Source organism: Geotrypetes seraphini, chromosome 1 (assembly GCF_902459505.1).
Source record: "Geotrypetes seraphini chromosome 1, aGeoSer1.1, whole genome shotgun sequence".
Taxonomy (NCBI): domain Eukaryota; kingdom Metazoa; phylum Chordata; class Amphibia; order Gymnophiona; family Dermophiidae; genus Geotrypetes; species Geotrypetes seraphini.
In genome coordinates, this window is record NC_047084.1 from 364,173,484 (window position 1) to 364,196,532 (window position 23,049).

General features: G+C 39.5%; 1 protein-coding gene across 1 annotated transcript in view; it reads right to left on the bottom strand.

Moving 5' to 3' along the window:
* The window catches only part of LOC117345793 (phospholipid-transporting ATPase ABCA1-like), an 815,268-nt gene that overhangs the window by 536,664 nt on the left and 255,555 nt on the right, over positions 1–23,049 (bottom strand). Inside the window, exons 7-8 of the mRNA XM_033914956.1 lie at positions 12,194–12,324; positions 3,381–3,578 (exon numbers count right to left, since the gene is read on the bottom strand). Coding sequence (XP_033770847.1) covers positions 3,381–3,578; positions 12,194–12,324 — 329 coding nt within the window. The remainder of the gene's footprint in view (positions 1–3,380; positions 3,579–12,193; positions 12,325–23,049) is intronic.

Genomic DNA, 23,049 nt, shown 5'->3' on the forward strand with positions numbered 1-23,049 from the left:
AAAGCACTGATAAAGAAAGCTAAGCAGATATTGAGATCCAAGATGGCGGCGAAGGACTGACCACGGAGACACGCTTTCAGTAATTCCCCTTAAAGTTGCACTTACTTTGCTACGATGCCGAAGAGGAGAGGTAAGAGCGTTGGTGGAGCCTCACGGCGCCCAGAAACCTCTTCTCTGTTTAGGATCGACAAAATACTGAGGCGTCTGGAGCAGGAGACGGTGGCATCGGGGAATCGCCCACTGGAGGTCCCGGTTGAGAGTGAGGCCGTTGTGAACCTCCCTGGGCTAAATGCGACTCTGAGCTCCGACGCAAGGACCCCGCCTCCACAGCCGCAGGGAGCCAGCTCACCCAGAGAGGACAGTCTAGCCAAGGAAGCAGACTTGTTCTCCCAGGAGGCTTCGATGAGCCAGGCTATAGATTTCATCGAGCCCGCGACAGGAACAGCTTTGGAGCAGCTGAAAAGTCAAGGTGAGGAAGAGAGGAATCTGGAGATTTAGACAACTGACCCAATACAAGCAGGTACTTTTGCTTATGCCTTAACAAAGCCTACCAATGTTACCCTGGATTCCTTATGGGACTTAGTCGTCAGTTTGGGGCAGTCATTGTCCCCACAGATAAAGGAATTGGAAAAAACAGTATTAGAACAAAAAGAAGAACTGAAAAACTTTAAACAAGAGATTGCTATAACAAATAATAAGTTGGAAAATATTGAAAAAGAGTTGTTAGGAGTGAAGCAATTACAGACTACCCTTATTAAGGATAATACTAATATGAGAAGAAAAATTGAAAATTTGGAAAATAATTTCCGGTCTACTAATCTTAGATTATTAAATTGTCCAAAAAATCCAATGATTTCCGCAAAAGAAATGTTGAAAAAATATCTTATGGAAAATTTGAATTCAGAAGAAATGCTTCTTCCTTTTGCACAAGTATTTTATTTACAATCGAAAGAGAAAGAACAAGAACAAGAAGATTTTCCTTCTTTAAATCAGGATCTACAAAAGGATGCTGCTGCAATCCTTGAAACATCATTGAAAGATATAGTAAAACGTGCTACATTAATTCTAAAGGTGGCTTTATTGCCGGACAGAGATTGGTTACTAAAAATGTTCTTTTAAAATAGACATAAAGAATTTTTGGAACTAAAGATACAGATGTTCCCGGACGTGACTCAGGATACCCAAAAACGTAGACAACAATTCTTGCTTCTTAAACCAGGAGTATCAATGATAGGAGGATCTTTCTTATTACGATATCCCTGTAAATGTATTGTTAAATATAGATCCAATACATATGTATTTTTTGACCCATCTCAACTAATAGGATTCCTCTCTACGAGGCGCCTGGAAGGGGTTAACAAAATAACATCAATAGTAGAGTAATTGGATACTCCTTCACTGTAGTCAGATGCTTTGCTTTTCTTGTTAATAATATTATTTATTTTATTAGCACTCATTGAGAATCTTAGATCCATATTTTGGGATTAATAGTATTGATTAAGAAAGTTATAGTCCAATGGAGATACTGTTTTATTTTTTTTAATATGAGTTTTCTTTTTCAAGAATGCTATTGTCCAATGGAGATATTGTATTGTTTTCTTTTAATATGTTGTTTTCTTTCTCAATATTCTGTACAAGAGGTTTCTTGGAAAAATTTAAAAGTAATAAATAAAGAATTGGAAAAAAAAAAGAAAGCTAAGCAAAAATATGAAGGAAAACTTGCCAAAGAGGCAAACACTCAAAACAATTATTATTATTATTTTTTTACATCAGAAGCAGGTGAGAGAGTATGAGGACTGGTTCTGGGAAGTGTTGGAATTGAGAAAGAGCCTTCCAGCTCTGCTGCAGTGTTTAAAGACTCCACCCCTCTCTCCCAGTATATCAGCCAGTTCTGTTTCAGAGTGAGGTGAAAAAGTTTGAGGACAGGAAGTTCTGGAGAATGTTGACTTGAGGAACGAGCCTTCCATCTCTGCCTGCAGTGTTTACAGATTTCATTTCCCTTACCCTGTACATCATCCAGTTACATTATAGAGTGAGGCATATTAGCGCGCATTAGTAAAAGGACCCCTTAGGCCCTCTTTTACAAAGGCGCACTAAGCGTTTTAGCGTGTGTTTAGCACACACTAAATCAACATGTGTGCTAACCACTAACGTGTCCATAGGATAACATATACGTGTTATCGTTTAGTGCGTGTTTAGCGCAGATAATATTTATCGTACGCTAAAAAGCATAGCACACCTTTGTAAAAGAGGGGGTTAGTCTTCCATCTCTAGATTCTAACATCAGAACATATAGCATATTCCTTCAGGCCAAAAAATAGCCCCCCTCACATTGTGTTCACTACTGCAAGATATACTTCCTCCCTATTATCTCTGCCTTAATCAACAATAATCTCTCCCCTCTTCCTAATAGCCGTAAAAGTTTTCCATTTCCAATAAAAGAACAACTGGGCTGCTTGTTCTATGTGCCTGTAACTGGGAAAAGTACTCTCTCTGTCATTGATTGAACTTTGTGTTTATATTGGGCATTTAACTTTTGTTATTCAGTTAGCAAAACTGTAAGTACTATGTTAAACAATACCTGCTGTTCAACACCTTAGGTAAATTTCTTCATAAAGGCAGTTAATAAATCATTTAAGCGGCCATGGCAGGGAACCCCCATGGGAGTGGCCTAAGAGATCTTTCCAATCAGAGTCTTAGGCCACTCTCAGTGTATCCCAGAATGCACAGGGAGAGAGGCCTAAGATTCTGGTTGACCCAGGTGCCTAAGGCCTCTCCTATTGTAGGGACCTTAAGCAGCTGGGCCAATCATGGCCTTATGCCCCTTTTCGGTGCATCCCATGATGCATCAGGAAGGGACGGTCCGACAGCTAGAGGCAGACCTGCCAGCAGGAGGAAGTAAGCATCCCTGCAGCTGGACAATGAAAAAAGGTACTGGTGGGGTCTGGGAGGGCATGGGGGTGGGTTCCAGCAGGATGGGGAGGCATCCCTCCAGCCGGGGGATGTTTAAGGGGTGGGGGATAGTTCGTTGCCGTGGCTGCTAAACTGATCACAGCAGGGAGATTTTCTTGCCGTGATCAGCTCAGAGGCAATGTGATTCTCTAACCGGCGCCTGTGACATAAATGCCGGTTAGAGAATCATGGTGGTTAGGTAGGCTTAGGCATCTGTCCATGAGGACAAATGCAATTCTATATAGGATGCCCATGTGCAATTCTCAAAAGCCGCTTAGATGTCATCCTATACAGAATCCGGCCCTTTGTGTTTAATGACATAAGCTTAAGGAATAGCATTTTAGCACAGGAGAACCTCAACATCTTATACAGTGGTAATGAATATTTATGATTATATATGGCTATCTTTATAAAATTCATATACTTACTATCATGGAAAACTTTAAGGGATCAATGTTCTTTAAGAAGATATCAGAGGCTGTTTTCATTTCCTCAGTTGAAAGTGAACAGCTAATGTTCTGAAATATAGCCAGCTCCTCTGATGAGTTAAATTTGACATATTCCTTCAATTCTGATTTATTGCAGACAATGTGTTGGAGGCTAGCATTATTTGAAGTCAGCATGACCTATTAGAACAGCAAAGAGAAAAACCACATATTACTCAGTCTTCCAGAACCATACAATATTGATCATAATCAACTAAAGTTCTCCTAAAATACAAAACATGCATTATCATTTTTAGATTCCCAAGAATATAGAGATATTGACTATTTTTATATTCCATTTTCTTATTATTTATAATAATTGTCTTTAGACATTTTAATGAGAGGGTTGAATTCCTACTATTTCTAAAGACAATTATTATAAATAATCAGAAAATGGAATATAAAAATAGTCAATATGTCTATATTCTTGGGAATCTGAAAATGATAATGCATGTTTTGTATTTTAGGAGAACTATATAGATATATATAATATACTGTATATATAATTTTCTGGTCCGCTGGATTATATAGAAAAACAAAACTCCTTGCTTTTATTTTATTAGATATTTTATAGGCCCTACCGGCACCTAGGCTAATTAAGAAATGTTGATTAAAATGATGAAAAACGGTAAAGTTAATGTACCTACCAGTGCCTAAAAAATCTATGCCAGAATTGCACCTCCTTAGGCTGCCTAACATCACTGTGGGCGTGGCTAAAGCCAAAAGTGGTGTTAGGTGGCCTAAAGCACCTACGTAGGTACGATTCTCAAGAAAGATAGGTGCTGTAAATGTAGGCCTGGAAAATATTGGCCTACATTCCCTACACCTTTCTTTCCTGGAGGCGTAATTCTATATATGGCACCGTCGCATGATTGACACACAATCGGCAGCAGTTGATATTGGCACCGTATAGATAATCTAGGTCTATCAAGGTTATTTAAGTGGTTTATAATCTGTCCTTGTGGCTCACAATCTGTCTAACATACCTGGGGCAAAAGAAGATTAAGTGACTTACTCAGGGTCAAAAGGAATAGTGTGTGATTTGAGTCCACAACCTCAGGGTACTGAGGCTGTAGCTCTAACCACTAAGCCACTCCTTCTTCCAGCTTCTAGGATCCCCTTTGAATGTCATAAAAAAGAAAGTTTGATATAGAAAAGGATGGTTCAATATCCTTTCATGCACCTGTTATATTACAATTATTCATTCTACTTTGTTTGTTCTTATTTAATATACAGACATAAAAGTGCTTTAGTAGTTTGGCCAATTCCTAACAAAATTTGGAAGAAATGCATGCTTAGAAATTTAGCTCAAAATCTATGGGGTCCTTTTACCAAGCTGTTCTAAAAAGTGGTTGGTGCTGTTTTTAGCTCTAAGCCAGGGGTCTCAAAGTCCCTCCTTGAGGGCCACAATCCAGTTGGGTTTTCAGGATTTCCCCAATAAATATGCATGAGAGATTTTATGGTGACACTAGGAAGTATTACTTTACTGAAAGGGTGGTTGATCGTTGGAATGATCTTCCACTTCAGGTAATTGAGGCCAGCAACATGCTCGATTTTAAGAAAAAATGGGTTAAGCATGTGGGTTCACTTCGAGGAAATGCTTAGGGGGGAGGGTTCTTAGAGTGGGCAGACTTGTTGGGCCGAAGGCCCTTTTCTGCCATCATTTTCTATGTTTCTATCAATATTCATTGGGAAAATCCTGAAAACCTGACTGAATTGCAGCCTTCAAGGAGGGACTTTGAGATCCCTGCTCTAAGCTGACAGTACTGTTTTCTTACATAATTAGCACGTGGTCCTTAATGCATGAGCCCTCAATTCTGCAAATTAAGCGTTTGATTCTAAAAATAATGTCTAAGCCATAGATGCTTAAGATGCAGTGCTTAGTGCATGTCAATCTTAAGTTAGGCACTGTTTGTAGAATTGATCCTAGCAGCGCCTAAAGTGAACTTAAGGGTTATCTTGGCCTAGATACTGGTGCCTAAGCCCACTTTAGGTGCCTACACACAAAACACACCCACAATCTACTCAATAACAATACCTACTTTCTGGTAGGCACCTTGGATTAGGTGCATACCTGAAAGAATGTTAGATGCCTACCACTCAATTAATTTTAACCAATTAGATTTCAATTGCTTTTTATTCCTTCTACAAGAGGTTAAAATGAATTAATAGGGGTGGCAAGGGGTGGGAGGGTGTTGACCAGGGCTGTGGAGTCGGTAGATAAATGTTCTGACTCCGACTCCTCAGTTTTTTGTACTTCTGACTACGACTACGACTCCCCAACTCTGACTCCGGTAAACAAACGACCCCGTGCGTGAAACAAGATCTTCATCTGCGTAAAAAGATGTTGTGCGTATGGTGGGAGAGCTTGGTTGGATGAATTTTTCGAGTCTACACCAGGTGATTTCTACCAACAAGGTATTGAAAACCTTGTTGAACGTTGGAAATAAGTTGTAAACAACAACAAGGGAGAATACATTTATAAGCATTGGTGCTCCGAATTGTGCATTGCGTGCCATATAGTGAAGCATGTGTTCGTTTTCCAGTTATGTGAGGCACTACATGCATTGGTCTTTATTCTTACAGTAAAGAAGTCATTAATTATAACTTTTTGTGAATTGGGACATTTAAACTTGCAATCTAAATTTAGTCGGAGTCAGAGTCGGTGCATTGTTTGGCAACTCCGACTCCAGGTACCCGAAATTTCCTCCGACTCCTCAACTCCGACTCTGACTCCGACTCCACAGCACTGGTGTTGACAACATTGGATATTCAAGCTGAATACACTAGAACCTTGTGGTTTAAACACTGAATTGGATTGGATGTCCCTGATGTGATGTTGATGTTAAGCACGTAGGTACGGGGTGACGTCTTCGGGGTTTTAAAACAGCTGATATTGTGACGGTTTGAGTGCAATTTGTAAAAACTAATTTGTATATGCAGCCATGGGTAAAACTTAGTAAGTATTTTAAGATAATTTTTTTTATAGAAACATGATGGCAGATAAAGGCCAAATGGCCCATCTCATCTGCCCATCTGCAGTAACCATTATCTCTTTCTTTCTCCAAGAGATCCCATGTGCCTATCCCAGGCCCTTTTGAATTCAGACAGAGTCTCTGTCTCCACCACCTCTTCTGGGAGACTGTTCCATGCATCTACCACCCTTTCTGTAAAAAAGTATTTCTTAGATTACTCCGGAGCCTATCACCTCTTAACTTCATCATATGTCCTCTCATTGCAGAGTTCCCTTTCAAATTAAAGAGACTTGACTCATGTGCATTTATATTATGTAGTCATATCTCCCCTCTCCCGCCTTTCCTCCAAAGTATACAGATTGAGATCTTTAAGTCTGTCCCCATATGCCTTATAATGAAGACCACATACCATTTTAGTAGCCGTTATCTGGACCAACTCCATCCTTTTTATATCTTTTTGAAGGTGGGGCCTCCAGAATTCTACACAATATTCTAAATGAGGTCTCACCAGAGTCTTATACAAGGGCATCAATACCTCCTTTTTCCTACTAGCCATATCTCTCCTTATGCAACCTAGTATCCTTCTAACTTTCACCATCATCTTTCAACATACAATCACATCCAAGTCCCACTCTTCTGTCATGCACATAAGCTCCCTAATCTGTACCGTTCTCTCTGGTTTTTGCAGCCCAAATGCATGACCTTGCATTTATTAGCATTAAATTTCAGCTGGCAAATTTCAGACCATTCTTCAAGCATCACCAGGTCTTTCTTCATGTTATTCACACCATCCGACATGTCTACTCTAGTGCAGATTTTCATATCATCTGCAAAGAGGCAAACCTTACCCGACAACCCTTCAGTAATATTGTTTATAAGAATGTTGAAAAGAACAGGCACAAGAATAGAAATTTGAGGCACACCACTGGTTACATTCCTTTCCTCAGAGCGATCTCCATTGATCACTAACCTCTGTCACCTTCCACTCAACCACCTTTTGGTGGAATTCTTTATGTCACATTTATAAAATGAAAAGATTCATTGCATTGCAAAGAGGATATTTTAAGAAGTTTCAGGATGTGTGGAAACCATTGACAAGATATTGTACAGAGAAACTGGATACGTTTCCCTTAAATATATCAGTTTAAAAGGGTAGGGTGGGGATTGTGGTATTGATGTGTATTTATATGATTATTAGTTATGAGGTAGGGAGGGATGGGAGGGGGTGGGGTAAGAAGTTATGTAATTAACCAAAGATAGAATGTAAGTGAAATTTGCATTGATTATCTGATTGAATATGTACTTACACTTTATGTAATTTTGAAAATGAATAAAAATTTGGAAAAAAAAAAAAAATCTAGAATCTTTGCTTTTGAATGAGCCCTCTCTAAACCCATGTTAATATTAAACCGCACCATGAGGTGATCACTGGATGCCAGATGATCACCCACTGTAACATCAGAAACACTTTCCCCATTTGTAAGCACTAAGTCCAGTATGGCCCCATCCCGTGTGAGTTCCATTATAAACTAAAAGGGGATTTTTTGAAGAAGATTTGGTATGATTATATATAGAGATAGAGATAGAGAGAGAGAGAGAAAAAGATTGGTGTTTGTTTTTCTTATAGTTGAAACCCAGCCCTGATGCAAATTGTGAAACACGCATGTCGGCATGGGTTTTGGCATTTAAAGATAAGTAAAAATATTATAACAAGATTATGAGCACTTTATATATTTATTGATAAAAATATTTAAAAAGCTAGTATGCTCCTATTGAGCCGGTGAGGAAGCCCGCAACATTTTTCAAAAATAAATTGGCCCACTGTTCCCATGAAATAAGCCACTTCCGAGGCTCATTGGATAAAGTGAAGCACTAACTTGATATATATATATATAAAACACAATATAAGTTTATTGAGAGGGTGCCTGGCTTTTTATGATATGCAATTGCTTCTTATTGGCACCAATTGGTACCAATTAAGCTTTTTAAATAATTAAAACTGGATTTTACTAAACTGCAGTAGAGCTTCTTACTGCAGGCCGGCGAGGTAAATGTTCTGATACACTTACTACAAACTTCCCTGAATTCATTAACAGACTCCTAATTCCATATGTCCAAACTAAAACTTTTCGCTCATACAATCAGCATCTGCTATATATTCCCTCAATGAGACACCTTAGCATGACACGTTCAATCATTTTCTCAGTTACAGCCCCCATGCTTTGGAATGCTATGCCTACTCAATTATGTGAGGAAATGGTATTAGAACAATTTAAATGTAAACTAAAATCTTTTTTTATCTAATGTTGCCTTTGCTTTATAGACTTTGCCTATTAATTTCTATTATTGATGGGCCCCACTCCTTTCATTTTGTCCCTGTAGAACTAGTATATTCAGCAGACTTTTTCATTGCCGAGGCTCAGTGGTGACTGTTTTTTTTTTTCAACCACCTTGAATTTCCCTTGTGGAGGCGGGGTTTGAACCGGGTCCAACCTGGGACCCTAGGGACTACAGGGCCAGTGCTCTGACTGTTGAGCCACGACAGGGGTCCCTGTAGAGCTAGTACATTCAGTAGACTTTATCATTGCCGAGGGACGGAGGCGACTGTTTCCCCCCCCCTTGAAATTCCCTTGCGGAGGTGAGGTTTGAGGTGAGGTTCTATCTACAATATAATTCTTCCCTCTCTTCTTATGTTTCCTGTGTCCTGATCAATATATCCCCCAACGTTTAGCAATGTACGCCGCTTAGAAAACTGATAAGCGAATTATCAAATTTTTAATTAAACTTGGAAACTTGAAATAAGTGTCAGAGCATTTACCTTGCTAGCCTGCAGCAAAAAGCTCTACTGTGGTTTATTAAAAAAAGCCCTATGTTAGATACCTAGATTGGCTAGGCACCTCAATCTAGGCGCCTAACTTTAGGTGTTATTTACAAAATCAGGGCCTAAATGCTCCCGCAAGAATCCTACACTAATTAATCAGTGCATGCCAATGCCTGTGTGTTAACCTCCCCAACCCCCTTTCTTATTGTTGAATCAATAATGAAACTCTCTCTTTTTTCTATATTATTTGTTTAATGGGATAATCTTACTTTATTACTTCCCTTTCCTATGAGGAAAGGTTACAATGGCTAGAGCTTGTTAACTAGGAGAAGAGACAGCTCAAGGAGATATGACAGAGGTCTACCAAATTCTGAGTGGAGTGAAAAGGGTAAATGTGAATCACTGGTTTACTGTTTCCAAAAATACTAGGACTAGGGGCATGTGAATAAACTATTAAGTAGTAGATTTAAAACAAACAGGAAAAAAATATTTCTTCACTCAACATGCAATTAAACCTTGGAATTTGCTGCCAAAGAATGTGATGAAAGCCGTTAGTATAGCAGGGTTTAAAAAAAATTCGATAAATTTCCTAAAACAAAAGTCCATAAGTCATTATTGAGATGTCTTGTGGTAATCGACTGCTTATTTCTAGGATAAGCAGCATAAAATCAGTTTTACTCCTTGGGAACTTGCCATGTACTTGTGACCTGGGTTGGCCACTGTTAGAAACTGAATACTGGGCTTGATGGACCTTAAGTCTGTCCTAATATGGCAACTCATATGAAGGTGTGATGGGAAAGATGGAATGAAAACCAGGAGAGAACAGAACCCTGGAATCCCTGCGAGGACACTGTATCAAGGAGTATGTGGTGATCAACAATATTGAAGGCAGCAGATAGATTGAGAAGGATGAGGATATAGTACAGGCCATTGGATCTGGCCAGGAACAGGTACAGATTTTAGCAAGGGAAGTTTCTGAGGAATGCAGTGGGCAAAATCCCAATTGAAGTGAGTCAAGAATAGCTTGAGATGAAAGAAGGTTCAGGCAATGGTGGTGAAAAGCACATTCTAATAGCTTGAAAAGAAGGGGAGGAGGGAGATGGGGCGTTAGCCCAGAGAAATTGTAAGTATAATTACAATTTTGATTAAAAAGCATTGTTACATTAATTTAGTCAATTTTTTTTAATACTTATTAAATATATACGGTAGATAATCATGTGTGTGATTACATAAGGCAATGTAACAAAAATTGTCTCACTCATGTCAAGTAGGTCCTCTGTTCATGCATAAAAATTTTGCTCACATCTAGTCAGTTTTAGAGGGAAAAATGGGGGGGGGGGTTATCTGGTTGAGAACTCAAGATAAATTTTGTGAACCTTGTCATAGAAGAACTCTACCATTGTCTGGGGAAAGTGAAGGGGGATGGAGGTGAGGGCACTTTGAGTAGAGAGTTAAGTGTACCAAAGAGACGGCGAAGATTAGAGCTAAGAGAGTAAGTTAAATGGGAGTTGTATTCTTGTTTGGCAAGTGAGAGGGCAGATTGGAAGAGTGTCAGGCAGAATTTGAAGTATATGAAGTCAGCATGTGTGCAAGATTTAATCCGATGATGTTCAGTAGACCAAGAACAGGATCTTAAGTAGCAGATATTAGGGGACAGCCAGGACTGGGGTTTAGCAAATCTTATAGGATGTGAAATAGGAGAAACAAGGATATCTAGAGCAGAGGAGAGAATGGTGTTACAGGAGATGATGCTTTCCTTGACAGACTTACATGATATAATAGTTGAAGAGAGGGATGAAACAGTGGTAGACAGATAGATTGAAGGTTCCTAACCATATTGGTAGTGATGGCTGAGTCTTAGAAGGAGGGTAATGAGTTGTGGAGGTTAACAGATGATGGTCAGAGAGGGGAAGAGCTGATGTGCAGAATCTGGTGGTTGGAGGAGAAGACAAGGTCAAGGAAATGGCCATTCTGGTTTGTAGGGGTGCTGGAGCACAGCTAGAGATTAAGGATGTTAGGGAGAGAAACCTGGAAGTGTAGGAGTCAGAGAGGTCATCAACAAGGAAGTCACCAAGGATGAGGGAAGAAAAAAGGAGAGCCAGGAATCAAAGTCAAAGTCAGTGAGGAAGGAAGGAAGGAAGAGAGGGACTTATCATGGGGGGGGGGGGTGTCGATAAATGACTTCTACATGGATGAACTTCAAAGGAGGGACAGCAGTGATATTGAGGCAGAAGAAGGGGTTGATATCTACACAATGGTGAGAATAACAGCCCAATACCACCTCGGTGAGAATAACAGCCCAATACCACCCAATACGACTGGGAGAGGTGTACACTATGTGAGAAAAGATAGCCTCCTTGACACAGGGTGGCAGCTGAAGCAGAGCCTTCAGGTCAGATCCAGATTTCAGTGTTAGCAGGTGGAGAATTTGAGAAATAAAGAGATCATGGATGAAGGTAAGTTTGTTGGAGACAGAGCGGGCATTCCACAGGGTGCATGAGAAAGTGCAGAGAGGAGAAGAACATAAATAATATTAGTTGCATTGCAATATGACCCACATGAGTAGGGTGAGGGTTGAATAGAAGGAACAGGATTGGAACTGATGTCCCCAGCAGAGAGCAAGAGAAGGAGTAAGAGAATATGGTTGAATGTATGAGAAGCATGGGAGGGGCTATATCATGGTTGAAATACATACAAATAGAGAAGGGATAGCTGAATAAGAGGGAGAAAGTATTAACTCTTTATTCCTCACTATATTCATCTGAATTTATAGTGCAATTACACTGTTAAGAGTTTTCTGGTCATGGTATAGTGTTACTATAGCATCAAATCTATCTGTACAAAACATTTTCCTCCATACAAAGCATTTTTCCATAGAAACAGCTAGGGAGAAAAAGCATGAGTACACAGGCCTTTCTGTTTCTGATAATGCATTCTGTGCAGATTCAATGGTTTCTTACCTTCTTTGGCATTATAGAAGCAAATTTTATGCTTGAAATTATTGCCTCTGGAACATATAATTTTTCTTTGAGGTAAGCGGTAAATGTTTCATTGTTTTTCCAAATGTCCTTCAATGGAACTGTTCTTTCTGCTGAAAAAAAAGTATATATTTATGGTATTATATTTATAAGATTTATACATATGCTGATTATATACATTATGGTATCTCAACCCACTAGAAGCCATAATTTTCTTATATTGTTTATATTGAGTTTAGAAGTTTTAGGGAGAAGTTACTAAGGTGTGGTAAAATGCCATGTTTTGCCATAATTTAGGGCTCCTTTTACTAAGGTGCACTAGTGGTTTTAGCACGCGCTACAATGCCATGCGCGCTAAATGCTAACGCCTCCATAGAACCAGCGTTAGTATTTTTTCATTTAGCACATGGTTTGCGCGCGCTAAAAACGCTAGCACACCTTAGTAAAAGGAGCCCTTAGTTTACTGTGGGAGTTACTAAACTGCAGTAATTCAGTATTTCAGGCTATTAACTTGCATAATATTTGAATAATGCAAATTATCATCAATCTTGTAAGCTGCATTATTCTTCTATCTGGAAGCACTGGGCTGCCAAATTAGAATATGTGCTTCCCTTTGCACTGGAAATAATTTACTTCAATGGTCTCCAAAGTGTGGCCTCAAGCATCACGTGTCCCTCAAAGTCCTCCATTGTGGTCTTCAAAAAGATGATTGAAATGCTCTTCAAGTACTCCAAATGTGCTAATTTCAATCTTGGCCCCCTCAAATAGTGTATTAATCGGATCATTTTCAAAGCACTTAACACAAAAGGTACTATAGAAACCTATGATAATTTGAGGGGTATTTTCGATAGGACTTCTAAGTCTAACTCTAAGTTTGGACTTTTTAGGAAAGACGTCCAGAAATCAAGTAGAGAAAATATCCATTTTCAATATAGCAAGACATCTATCTTTTTTGTAATGAACTATTTAGATGTTTTGGCCCTTAGTATATCTATCTTTTTTGGCCATTTTTGAATGTGAAAACATTCAAATGAAAAACACACAAAAACAAGCCATTGGGATGTAAACAAAGCCAGCACTCTTAGCAAACTGGCCACACAGATATCTGAGCAGCGCAGAGGGACACTCTAGGGGGATCTGCAGTAAACATCACATTAAAAAGTCCCAGGTACATGTCATTATAACCTGCTTATATTGTATGGTAAGCCCTCCAAAATCCACCCAAAACTTATTATAGACAATTGTATAGTAGCCCTTATGCTTGCCGGTGTCATCTTTATGACTGGCCATCCCTCCTGCTGCGATTGTTCGGAGGGGGGGAGAGAGGGTCTGGCAGGAGATATTAGACATCTCTCCTGCCAGGGAACATTGGGGTAGGTTTGCAGGTGCTGGGCAGGAGGGACTAGGTAACCCTCCTGCTGTGATTGTTTGGGGGTGGGGGGATTCGCAGCGGCATAAGGGCCTGGGCATCCCTCCTGTGCCAGCATTTTGAGTGGGTTGAGGATTCCAGCATGAGGGATTGGGTATCCTTCCTGCCGGTAGTCTTCGCATGAGGTGGGATGGGTTGCCACTAAAATTATCATGGCAGGGAGATCCCTTGCCACGATAAGCTCAGCGGCAACCCGATTCTCTAACCGGTGCCTATAACACAGACATCGGTTATAGAATCAGGTTTTTAGGTGGGCTTAGGCGTGATTCTCTAAAGGACACCCGTGAGCGATTCTCAAAAGCCACTTAAGCAACTTCTGAGACTGGGCGCCTATATAGAATCCGGGCTAGTATGTCCAAATGGGCTGAATCAAGAAGTGGAGCGGTGCACATTTTTGTGATTTTGTTGTACCATTTTTTTATCTTCTCGGCTTATGGGGACACTTCAGGAAGGGGAACTTTAAATGTTTTTAATTGGCAGGGTTATTTAGTAGGCTCTTTGTGAAATCACTGCTACCAGCATCTTATGCCTCATTTTCATGCCAGTTTTACGGGACATCTTGTCATTTATTTAAAACTTTTTGAACTGTCAAGATCAGAGGATTCAGGTACCATTTGGAACATCATGGTTTCAGCATTTTAAGATAACAGTAACAACTGGATGTTATTAATTCAGCATGAATTTATGAGTTCACTTGTTATGATGCTATGTTTATTCACAGGCATTTTGAAAAAAAGGAAAAAGCTTCTGCTCGGCTTCCTGAGGCAGCAGTTGCGAAACACAGCTCGTGTTGAAGCTGGGGTCAACTTTTATTATCAATTATGAGATAAGCATTTGGAACTCTACATTCTACATATTAAGTATATTGATAAAAAGGTTTTATGTTATTAAGCAAGCTACTTGAAGCTTATGTACTGTGATTAGAACTTGATATGCACCACTGGTAAAAATTACTTACCGTATGGTGCCTTGTGAACTATTGATGTATGAGAACATGAAAACTACTACCTAAATTGATAAATGATTCATGAAGTTGTGTGGAATTGATTGATTATCTGTTTGTTTCTGGGGGTGGGGTTAGTGAATTGTTTATTTTTTGCTCTGTATTATTTATTTGTCTCATTGTAATCCCCTTTTTTTGTTTTGGAATAAACCTTCCATGTGAGTAAGCAAGGGAAAACCAAAATGAGAGAAAGTGGGAGAGTGACAGAGTGAGTGTTGGAGTTTGTGAAAAGAAGGTGGTCTCTAGCCTGGCAGAGGGACTGTAAAGATGTGCCATGGAGAAAGATGTCTCACCAAAACAGAGAGCAAACATATATTCCCTGGGCATAGGTGAAAAATTTCTATTTAATCTGTACTAACACCAGCAATGCTACTACAATGAAATTGCTTTAAATCAGAATTTTTGAAGCAGTACTGGTCTGACAGCAGTTAGCAAAATTTAAATCCATTCATTAAAAGGTGGCAAGTCAAATGCACGCAAGACAAAAGCGTGCGGACAAATGCACGAAGACAAGTAAGCGCTACAATTGAGCGCAATGATAATTGCGCGTAAGACAATTGCACGCAAGACAAATGAGCAGAAGGACAAATCAGCACAATGACAATCACGCGCACGTTCACGTAAACGTGAGTCATGTGAATGCATTCTCGTTACTATGGTTACTTTAGCTCCTTTTTTACGTGCTCAGAACAGCCCGCTTTCCTTTCGCTAGCCTCTTTGTGATTGGTTACGTTTTCTCCTTTTATTTGTGCTCTGACTATGAACCCACTAAACATGGGATAAGCTAGACTGAATATATGGCATTGACTCTGGGTGGAAACCTTAAATATAACATCTTATTGAGACAGAGAGAGGTGAGGAAGGACTACCTTTTCAGTGTTTTCCACCCAGATATGAGGTTTTCTATTAAAATTGTTCCCACAAGAAGGTGAAGGTCTAGCAATCATTTTTTTTTGTACCTCTTGGAAAGTTCAAGAGGTTCCAAATGTATTGGCCTATCCAGAGGTTTTGACAGTTAAACTTTGTTCACATTCTCAATATATCATTCACTGTTTTACTGCCCTCTATCTCTTAGTCCTGATGAGTGGCAACAATGATAGCAAGCACTAGTGAATGCTGTTATTAAATTTCCTAATCTTTAAACTTAGATTTCCATATCCACATCAACACCCACACACAATTGAAAGTATCATACAGTATTTTCTCTCCTTTCCTTTTGAATTGGATATTATTCATTGAGTTCACCCCCAACCCATCAATCTGGATATAATGATCCTTCCCAATGCCCATTCATCCTTTCTAATTTCTGCTTAGCCCCCATATCCTGGTCTGATCACTATATTATTCATTTTTCTTTAAGCTTACCAGCTATTCTGACCATTAATAACCTTTAAGGTCACATTATGACACAAACCCATGGAGTAGATCTCCATTATCTTCCATCACCCTTAACATTATTTCCACAAGACTTCACCATTAGGCCTCTTGCAACTCATATTCAATGCTGGGATGATGTATTTACAAAAACCTTGACTTCTAGTGTTCCACTCAAGACTGGTTATCACCATTAAAATTTAGCAATTAGCACCTAAATGAAAACTAACTATTTTGGGGTGTTCAGTGAATAGAGTCAGCTCTTGGCCAGCTAAGTGCTCATATTCAGCCCGGGTAAAATTGGAATTCATAAAACACCGTCATATTTTTCTGCAGCAACCTATGGCCGGTTAAGTTCTGAATACCAACTTAACTGGTTATATCTTAGCCAGCACCATATAAACTGTATATTAAATGCCATAGCCATCAGGAATAACACTGGTGGTGGTCAGCAAAAAATAAAACATTGCTGGCTAAATATTTACCCATGGTTTATTTTAAAAACTGCATTTATTTCAAGAAATTGCTCTTGATATTTAATACATTAAGAGGGGCATTTTGGATATGACATCCAAATCTGGTTTTGGATATTTTCCAATAATGTCCAAAAATCCAGCACCTACATGGGTATTTCTGAACCCTGAAAGATGTTTCTTTTTTATTTTGAATATTTCCCTATATTAGATACTTTTGTGATCAGAGCATCTTTCTTTAAAACCCATTTTCAAACAAAAAATGTCCAGTTAAGTGCCATTCAAAATTAGTGGATAGTCCCGAACAAGCAATTTAACAGGTTTCTGGCAGGTTAAATTATTTTGATGATAAACCAACATGTTACAAAAAAATTAACAAAACCTTTAATCATGTATTTTTAATGGGAATAACTAATGGGCAGACTGGATGGACCATTCAGGTCTTCATCTGCCGTCATTTACTATGGGGCTCATAATCAAAAAATAAATACATCTAAAAACATGCCTAAATCAGTACTTGGACGATCTAAAAAACAAGTCGTCTAAGTGCTGATAATCAAAACGGGTTTTAGACGTATCTAAAAATGACTTAGGCCTTGTCAATGCTGCTGTACGACCAGAGCTAAAAGGGGCATTTTAGGAGGAGTGGTGAGGGTGGGATTTGGGTGGGACGTGGGCTGATCTAAACTTAGTTGTACTGCAAGTATAACTGAAATTTTAACAAGGCTGCCTGGATGGAAGTTGTACGTTGCCATGTAAAAACAGGTCTAAGTGGCAAAAAGTTATCCTAAGTGACCAGAGGTGCACTGCAGACACAAAGTACAGACCCTACAAACACTGCCCCAGTGATCACTTCTCTCCCCCCCCCCACAACACCATAAAAATCATAATAAAAACATACACATCTGCCTCTAAAACATCAGCACCTAGGCAGCCTGGCATAGGAAAGCCTAGTAGAGCTACACAGAGGTGGCTTGGGGATGGATTAGTGAACCATGGAGAGGAGGACCCAGGCCCATAAGCCACTCTAATTACTGCATTCATGGTGAAACATGTGCACCCCTCAACCCCCCTCAAACTCTTTTATACTGCCATGTAAGTGGCACCTGCAGCTATAAGGGCTATTGGGGTAGTAGTGGTAGACAGGTGGATCTAGTAAGTTCTGGGAGTGTTTTCGGGGGCTCACCATGACCTATAAGGAGATTGTGGTGAGATGTTTATGTGGCACCCTTTTTGTGAAATTCACAGCAGTGCCCTGTAAGGTACCCCACTACTCTAGTTCAATGTTTGGTTGTCCAGTTCATCACTTTGCTGACCCCGCCCACGTCCAAAAGATCTTGTTCTGGGCGTTTTTGACTTGGACAAATTTTTGGACGAGAATGGGTTATAACGATAGACGACTTAGCGGTCTGGATGATCAAATGGCTGGTTGTCCAACTAGACGATTTTCAGGGGGAGGGGAAATATTTTTAACGTATTTTGGGGGAATGGACATTTTCCTTGGCCAACTTTGGGCGACTAGTGACTTAGGCACAAACGGACTTAGACATTTCTTTTGATTATGCCCTTCCACGTTACTATGGGCTACTTTTAATAAGCTATGATAGTGATTTTAGCACGCGCTGAATTGCCGCGTGCGCTAGACGCTAATGCCAGCATTGAGCTGGCGTTAGTTCTAGCCACGTAGCACGAGTTTAGCGTGCGCAGCAATTTAGCATGCGCTAAAAACGCTATTGCAGCTTAGTAAAAGGAGCCCTATGTATATATATATATAACACAAATTGAATTTGTTCAGTATATGCTATGAATTATATATAAATTCTACTTTAGCAAATGATTGTTCTGTGCATATTTAACTCCCATAAAACTAATAAGCAGAAATATCACTTTAATCACATTGTTTATAATTGTTTCAAAGATATTTTGGTATGTATACCATCTCAGTATAAAAATTACACACTTACATGAAAACAGATTGTTAAAATACAGTAGGGTAATGACAAAAATTCATATTACTGGATCTCTGTTTAATAATCTAGTCGCAATGAGAAGCAAATTGAAAAGGGGCATAATTAGATAACTTCAATACTCAATAGAACACACATTTTAATTAGGGTGTTACTGCAGACAGCAAATTTGGCTTACTGCCATAGAAATCAATAAGGTAATTTAGAAACTCATAAATATTAGTGTCCAAGTATAGTTTCATGAATTCTAAATAGGATAAGAAGCCTCTGTATCAGAGCTTACATTAAGCAATATCCCCATGCTACTAGTATGTAAACAACAGAAATATCATGAGTATGTCTACTAAAGGTCATTAAACCTGAATGTATGCTTAGCCTAGATGAACATGCTTACTGTAAAGCATGTTTAAATATTTTGCTTAAACCTTAAATAACCTTTTGTGTGCTTAGCACGCATTATCTATATTTTTGTATTTATTTTTGAGACAGGGTATGTGTTCCTGCATCACTGGCTGTTTTTTTGTTTGTTTTTCTTCAGATTAAGTATGCTAATGCAAACATTAACCTCCAGCCTGAAAGAAATACCTAAAAGAAATGCTTGAAAATATCTTGCTTCCTGGAAGTCCATGCAAGAAAGTCACATGCTAGCACCCTCTTATAGACATGCTCTATACCAGTGGTCTCAAACTCGCGGCCCGGGGGCCACATGCGGCCCGCCAGGTACTATTTTGAGGCTCTCTGTATGTTTATCATAATCACAAAAGTAAAATAAATCAGTTTCTTGATCATATGTCTCTTTAGCTATAAATGACAATTTTATTATTAAGACTTAGCCAAAAGGAAAGATTTATAAACTATAAAGAGTTTTACCTCATGCAAAATTGTCATTTCTTTAATAAGACATTAACTATTTTTTTTTTCTGAGGTCCTCCAAGGACCTACAAATCCAAAATGTGGCCCTGCAAAGGGTTTGAGTTTGAGACCACTATACCATAGTCTTAAATTAGATGGGTTTGTATTTCAGAGAACAGGAACAAAGTAGCAAAAAGTGCAGTGTCTGGAAGACACTTGTAGATGAAGGAAGTAGTAATAGGGTCCTCTGATATAATCTAATAGGTCAACATGGAAGGTAAGGAGTAAATGAACATACTAAGTAGACAGGGAGACGAGGAATTTGTACAAAATACCAATATTAGTAATTTACATATTTAAATTTAATCCTTGAAAATATGAGATTGGTACACTTTAAAGTTGGACTTGTGTTTTTTGGAGTGCATATGATATTACACATGCACTGAATTATATGATCTCCTAGTGGATAAGGTTTTGAAAATATGTGGAGATAAGGGAGCTTACAGTTTAGCTGTAAGCTGATAACAGTGGCTGAGCGAACCCTTATACAGTGGTTACAGTGGGCTAGGGTGGGGAGGGTTAGTCTGTGAGGGTTGGTAGTGGGAGTTGAAGGGTGGCAGGGATTGGTTGTTGGGGTGCTAGGACAGGAGGATTTGTTAGGAAGGGAGAAGGGCGATTGGTAGAGGCATTGTGTGGGATTAAGGGTGATTTAGGCGGGTTAAATCATTTTGGGAAGGATGGAGTGTGGGAAGAGGTGGGTAGACAGGGTTAAATTTGTTCCCTTCCCGTCCTCCCAGTTTTTGGGTGGTTTGGTTTTGGTGGGTGGAGGATGGGTTGGTTGCAGCTTTTGCGGAAATGTGTTATGGGGGTGAATTGTGGACAGTATGGTTTATAAAGTTATGTATTATATGTGCTTAGTCTGCTCATGTGTGGAACCGCCATGGGTGGCTGGCATGATTCTGTGACACCGCGAGTCTTGCTGGGGGAATGTGATGAATTTGGTGAGCTGAGCTAATTCGACACCGATTAGCATCAAGGGGTTTGAGTTTTGTGAGTTGAACTAGTTAGACACCGAATAACTCCAAGGTTTATGGTTGTTAAGCTACACTGAATTATTTATGTATAAAAATGTTATGTTTATATTGCGACCACCACTATAGCCCAGGGCAGGGCTCAGTAGAAATCATGGTGGTTACAACAGACAGTACCTTAGCGCGTGACCCGGCATGGAGTCACCCTACAGGACCGGACTTTCAGCAGCAAACAAAATCAACTCCACTCAAGAATAAAGTCCCAACAGTAGGTAGTTTAAAGAAATAGTTCATTTTACTCAATTCTTTAAAGCAGGTAAGTACTTCTTCAAACTTTATAACATTAGTCAGGGTTCCTCACCACATTCAAGAAGAAAAAAAAAAAACTGCCAAAATGAGCAAGCAAATAAAGCAATGCACAATCAGGTTCAAACTTTCTTCTTCTGCTTATTAAGTCTCAATTAGCTCCTGAGACCCCAGTTCTATAGAGAGCTAGCATTGCCTGCTCCAAAGCAGGTATTTTATCAAAACCAAAAATAAAGTTCAGCATACAAGTTTCCTCAATTCTCAGTCAGAAAAGAAAATCAAGAAAAGCCTCTGGCAGCAGAAGCTGTCTGCCAGGAACAGGAGAGAGCAATAGGTTTTGCCAAAACAAAGGCCTTCAGATAGGCTTTCAAATTCCCTCCCAAGGTGGAAGCAAAACCTCTCCCCACTCTCTCCAAGCCTTCTCTCAAAACCAACATTCAAGAGAAAGAAAAAAAAAACAGCACACAAACAGTTCCAAACGAACCTCACTCACTGTTTGTGGCTTAAAGCCAAGTCCACCTGCATTGGTTCAGGAAAATTGCATTCAAAGCCAGCCCAAGCCTCTTGGAAGTCCATAGGCTCTTCATTCATGTGGGGCACATCTTCAGTCTGTTCAGCCTCAGTCAGCTCCATGGGTTGATGCCTGTTGCCCCTGTTTGGCCCGGCAGGATCCCTAGGGAGGCAAGGCCTAAACTTCCTCCCTAACCGGCTTCCCTCTTTGAATGCCACTGCTGGCTTATCTACCCTAGGGGCGTGCCCTGTTCTGAGTGTGTCAGCTGAATTCCAGGGGCCTCTTGAGCTCCCCCGGTGGTGGCTTGGACAAAATTCGCTCTCTTCATCCTCAGATATATCTGGCTCCTCCTGGTGGTGACTCACATTATTTCCCACACTATCATCCAGGGAGATCCTGGAATTTTCCTTCCGGGATTTTACTTTTACTTTTTTTTCTAAATTACCTGGGACCTTGGCAGGCCTTGTGTCTGACTGGTCACAATATAAATTCATTGTTGGATAAGTTTAATAAAGCTGCGGTCCATGCTTTGCCATTACTAAGTGTTATGTGTCTTTATTTAGTGATGTTTATATGAGGAGTGATGTGAATGCCAGTGTTATGTTCCTCTTTTAGAAGTGGGATGGCAAGATATGCTGATTTGATTCTAGATAGAATTTGTAATGCTGTGTTTTCAACATTTGAAGCCCTTTGATGTCAATGTAAATTATTCTGACATGAAAGAGCATTACACAACCACAAATGAACATGAATAATATTTTTGTTGAGGACTAAAGGCTAGATTATCAAAAATCCATGTTAAAAACCAATGGGCTGCAGTTGCAGCCATTATTGTAGTGATTTTTTAAAAAACGAGTCATTCTCCAAACAATGCTAATGCAAATGAGGCTGGCAGAGAGTAGCAAAGATTCGCTAAATCTGCATGTGTCCATCGCTAGGGATAGTGATGGGCACATGCGCAGAATTAACACACACACAAAAAAAATCAAGCCGCCGAAGTCAAGTGACACCCCCCCCACTCTCTCCTGCCATATCGCACAATTACTGACAGTGCTGTAGTTGGAATCAAAAGGCCTGTTTTGGGGGTAAAAATGGTTTGGAAATTTCTTGTAGGAGAGCAAAGTAATTTCTGAACCTTATTTCTGTGCATGTGTGAGCATCCCAGAAGCCAAATCATCAAGGTTAGAGTTGTGGTTATGGAGAGTTTAGATATTCATTTGGGTCATGTGGGCCATACTTGCTGGATGTCATCTGCATACATTGATCCCTTAGCTCTGTAATAGAATAACTGGAGGTGTGGTAGAAAGATGTTCACAAGAATTAGGGTAGGAATAGATCCATGTGGGGCTCCATATGTTATAGCCAGAGTAAAAGAAAAAAAAGCACATACATTTTTATTTTAAACATAATAGTATAATCAAAGGCATCTGACTATGGTAGAAACCATGGATGCTGATTTGTCCAAATGTTAAACTCCTCTCCTTTCCACTTCCACAACCAGCAGCTGCTGCAGCAATAAAATATAACAGTCGATGGCAAAAACCTATCTGTTTATATGTTATCCAGCCCTGTCTTTACAAGTCCATATATATCACTAGGGAACTGGATTGTAATATAATAGGATATGATTCTACCCCACTCGTGTGAACTTCAAAAGGATGCCTCAGCCCCACCACTCCACCGCTATGTTGTCTCAAAATCGTGGGAAGAATTACATGGTGCCTCATCATTGGCTGTCCATCTTGAGTATAGTTCTGATAATTTTCTACTTAGTCATATTTTCATAATTATAAATTAAATAAATAGTATAAATATAGATCTAAAGTGCGTTTGTACTTAACTTAATCACAGCCAAACCTGGGAGTCTGACCCGACATGTTTCACACAACAAG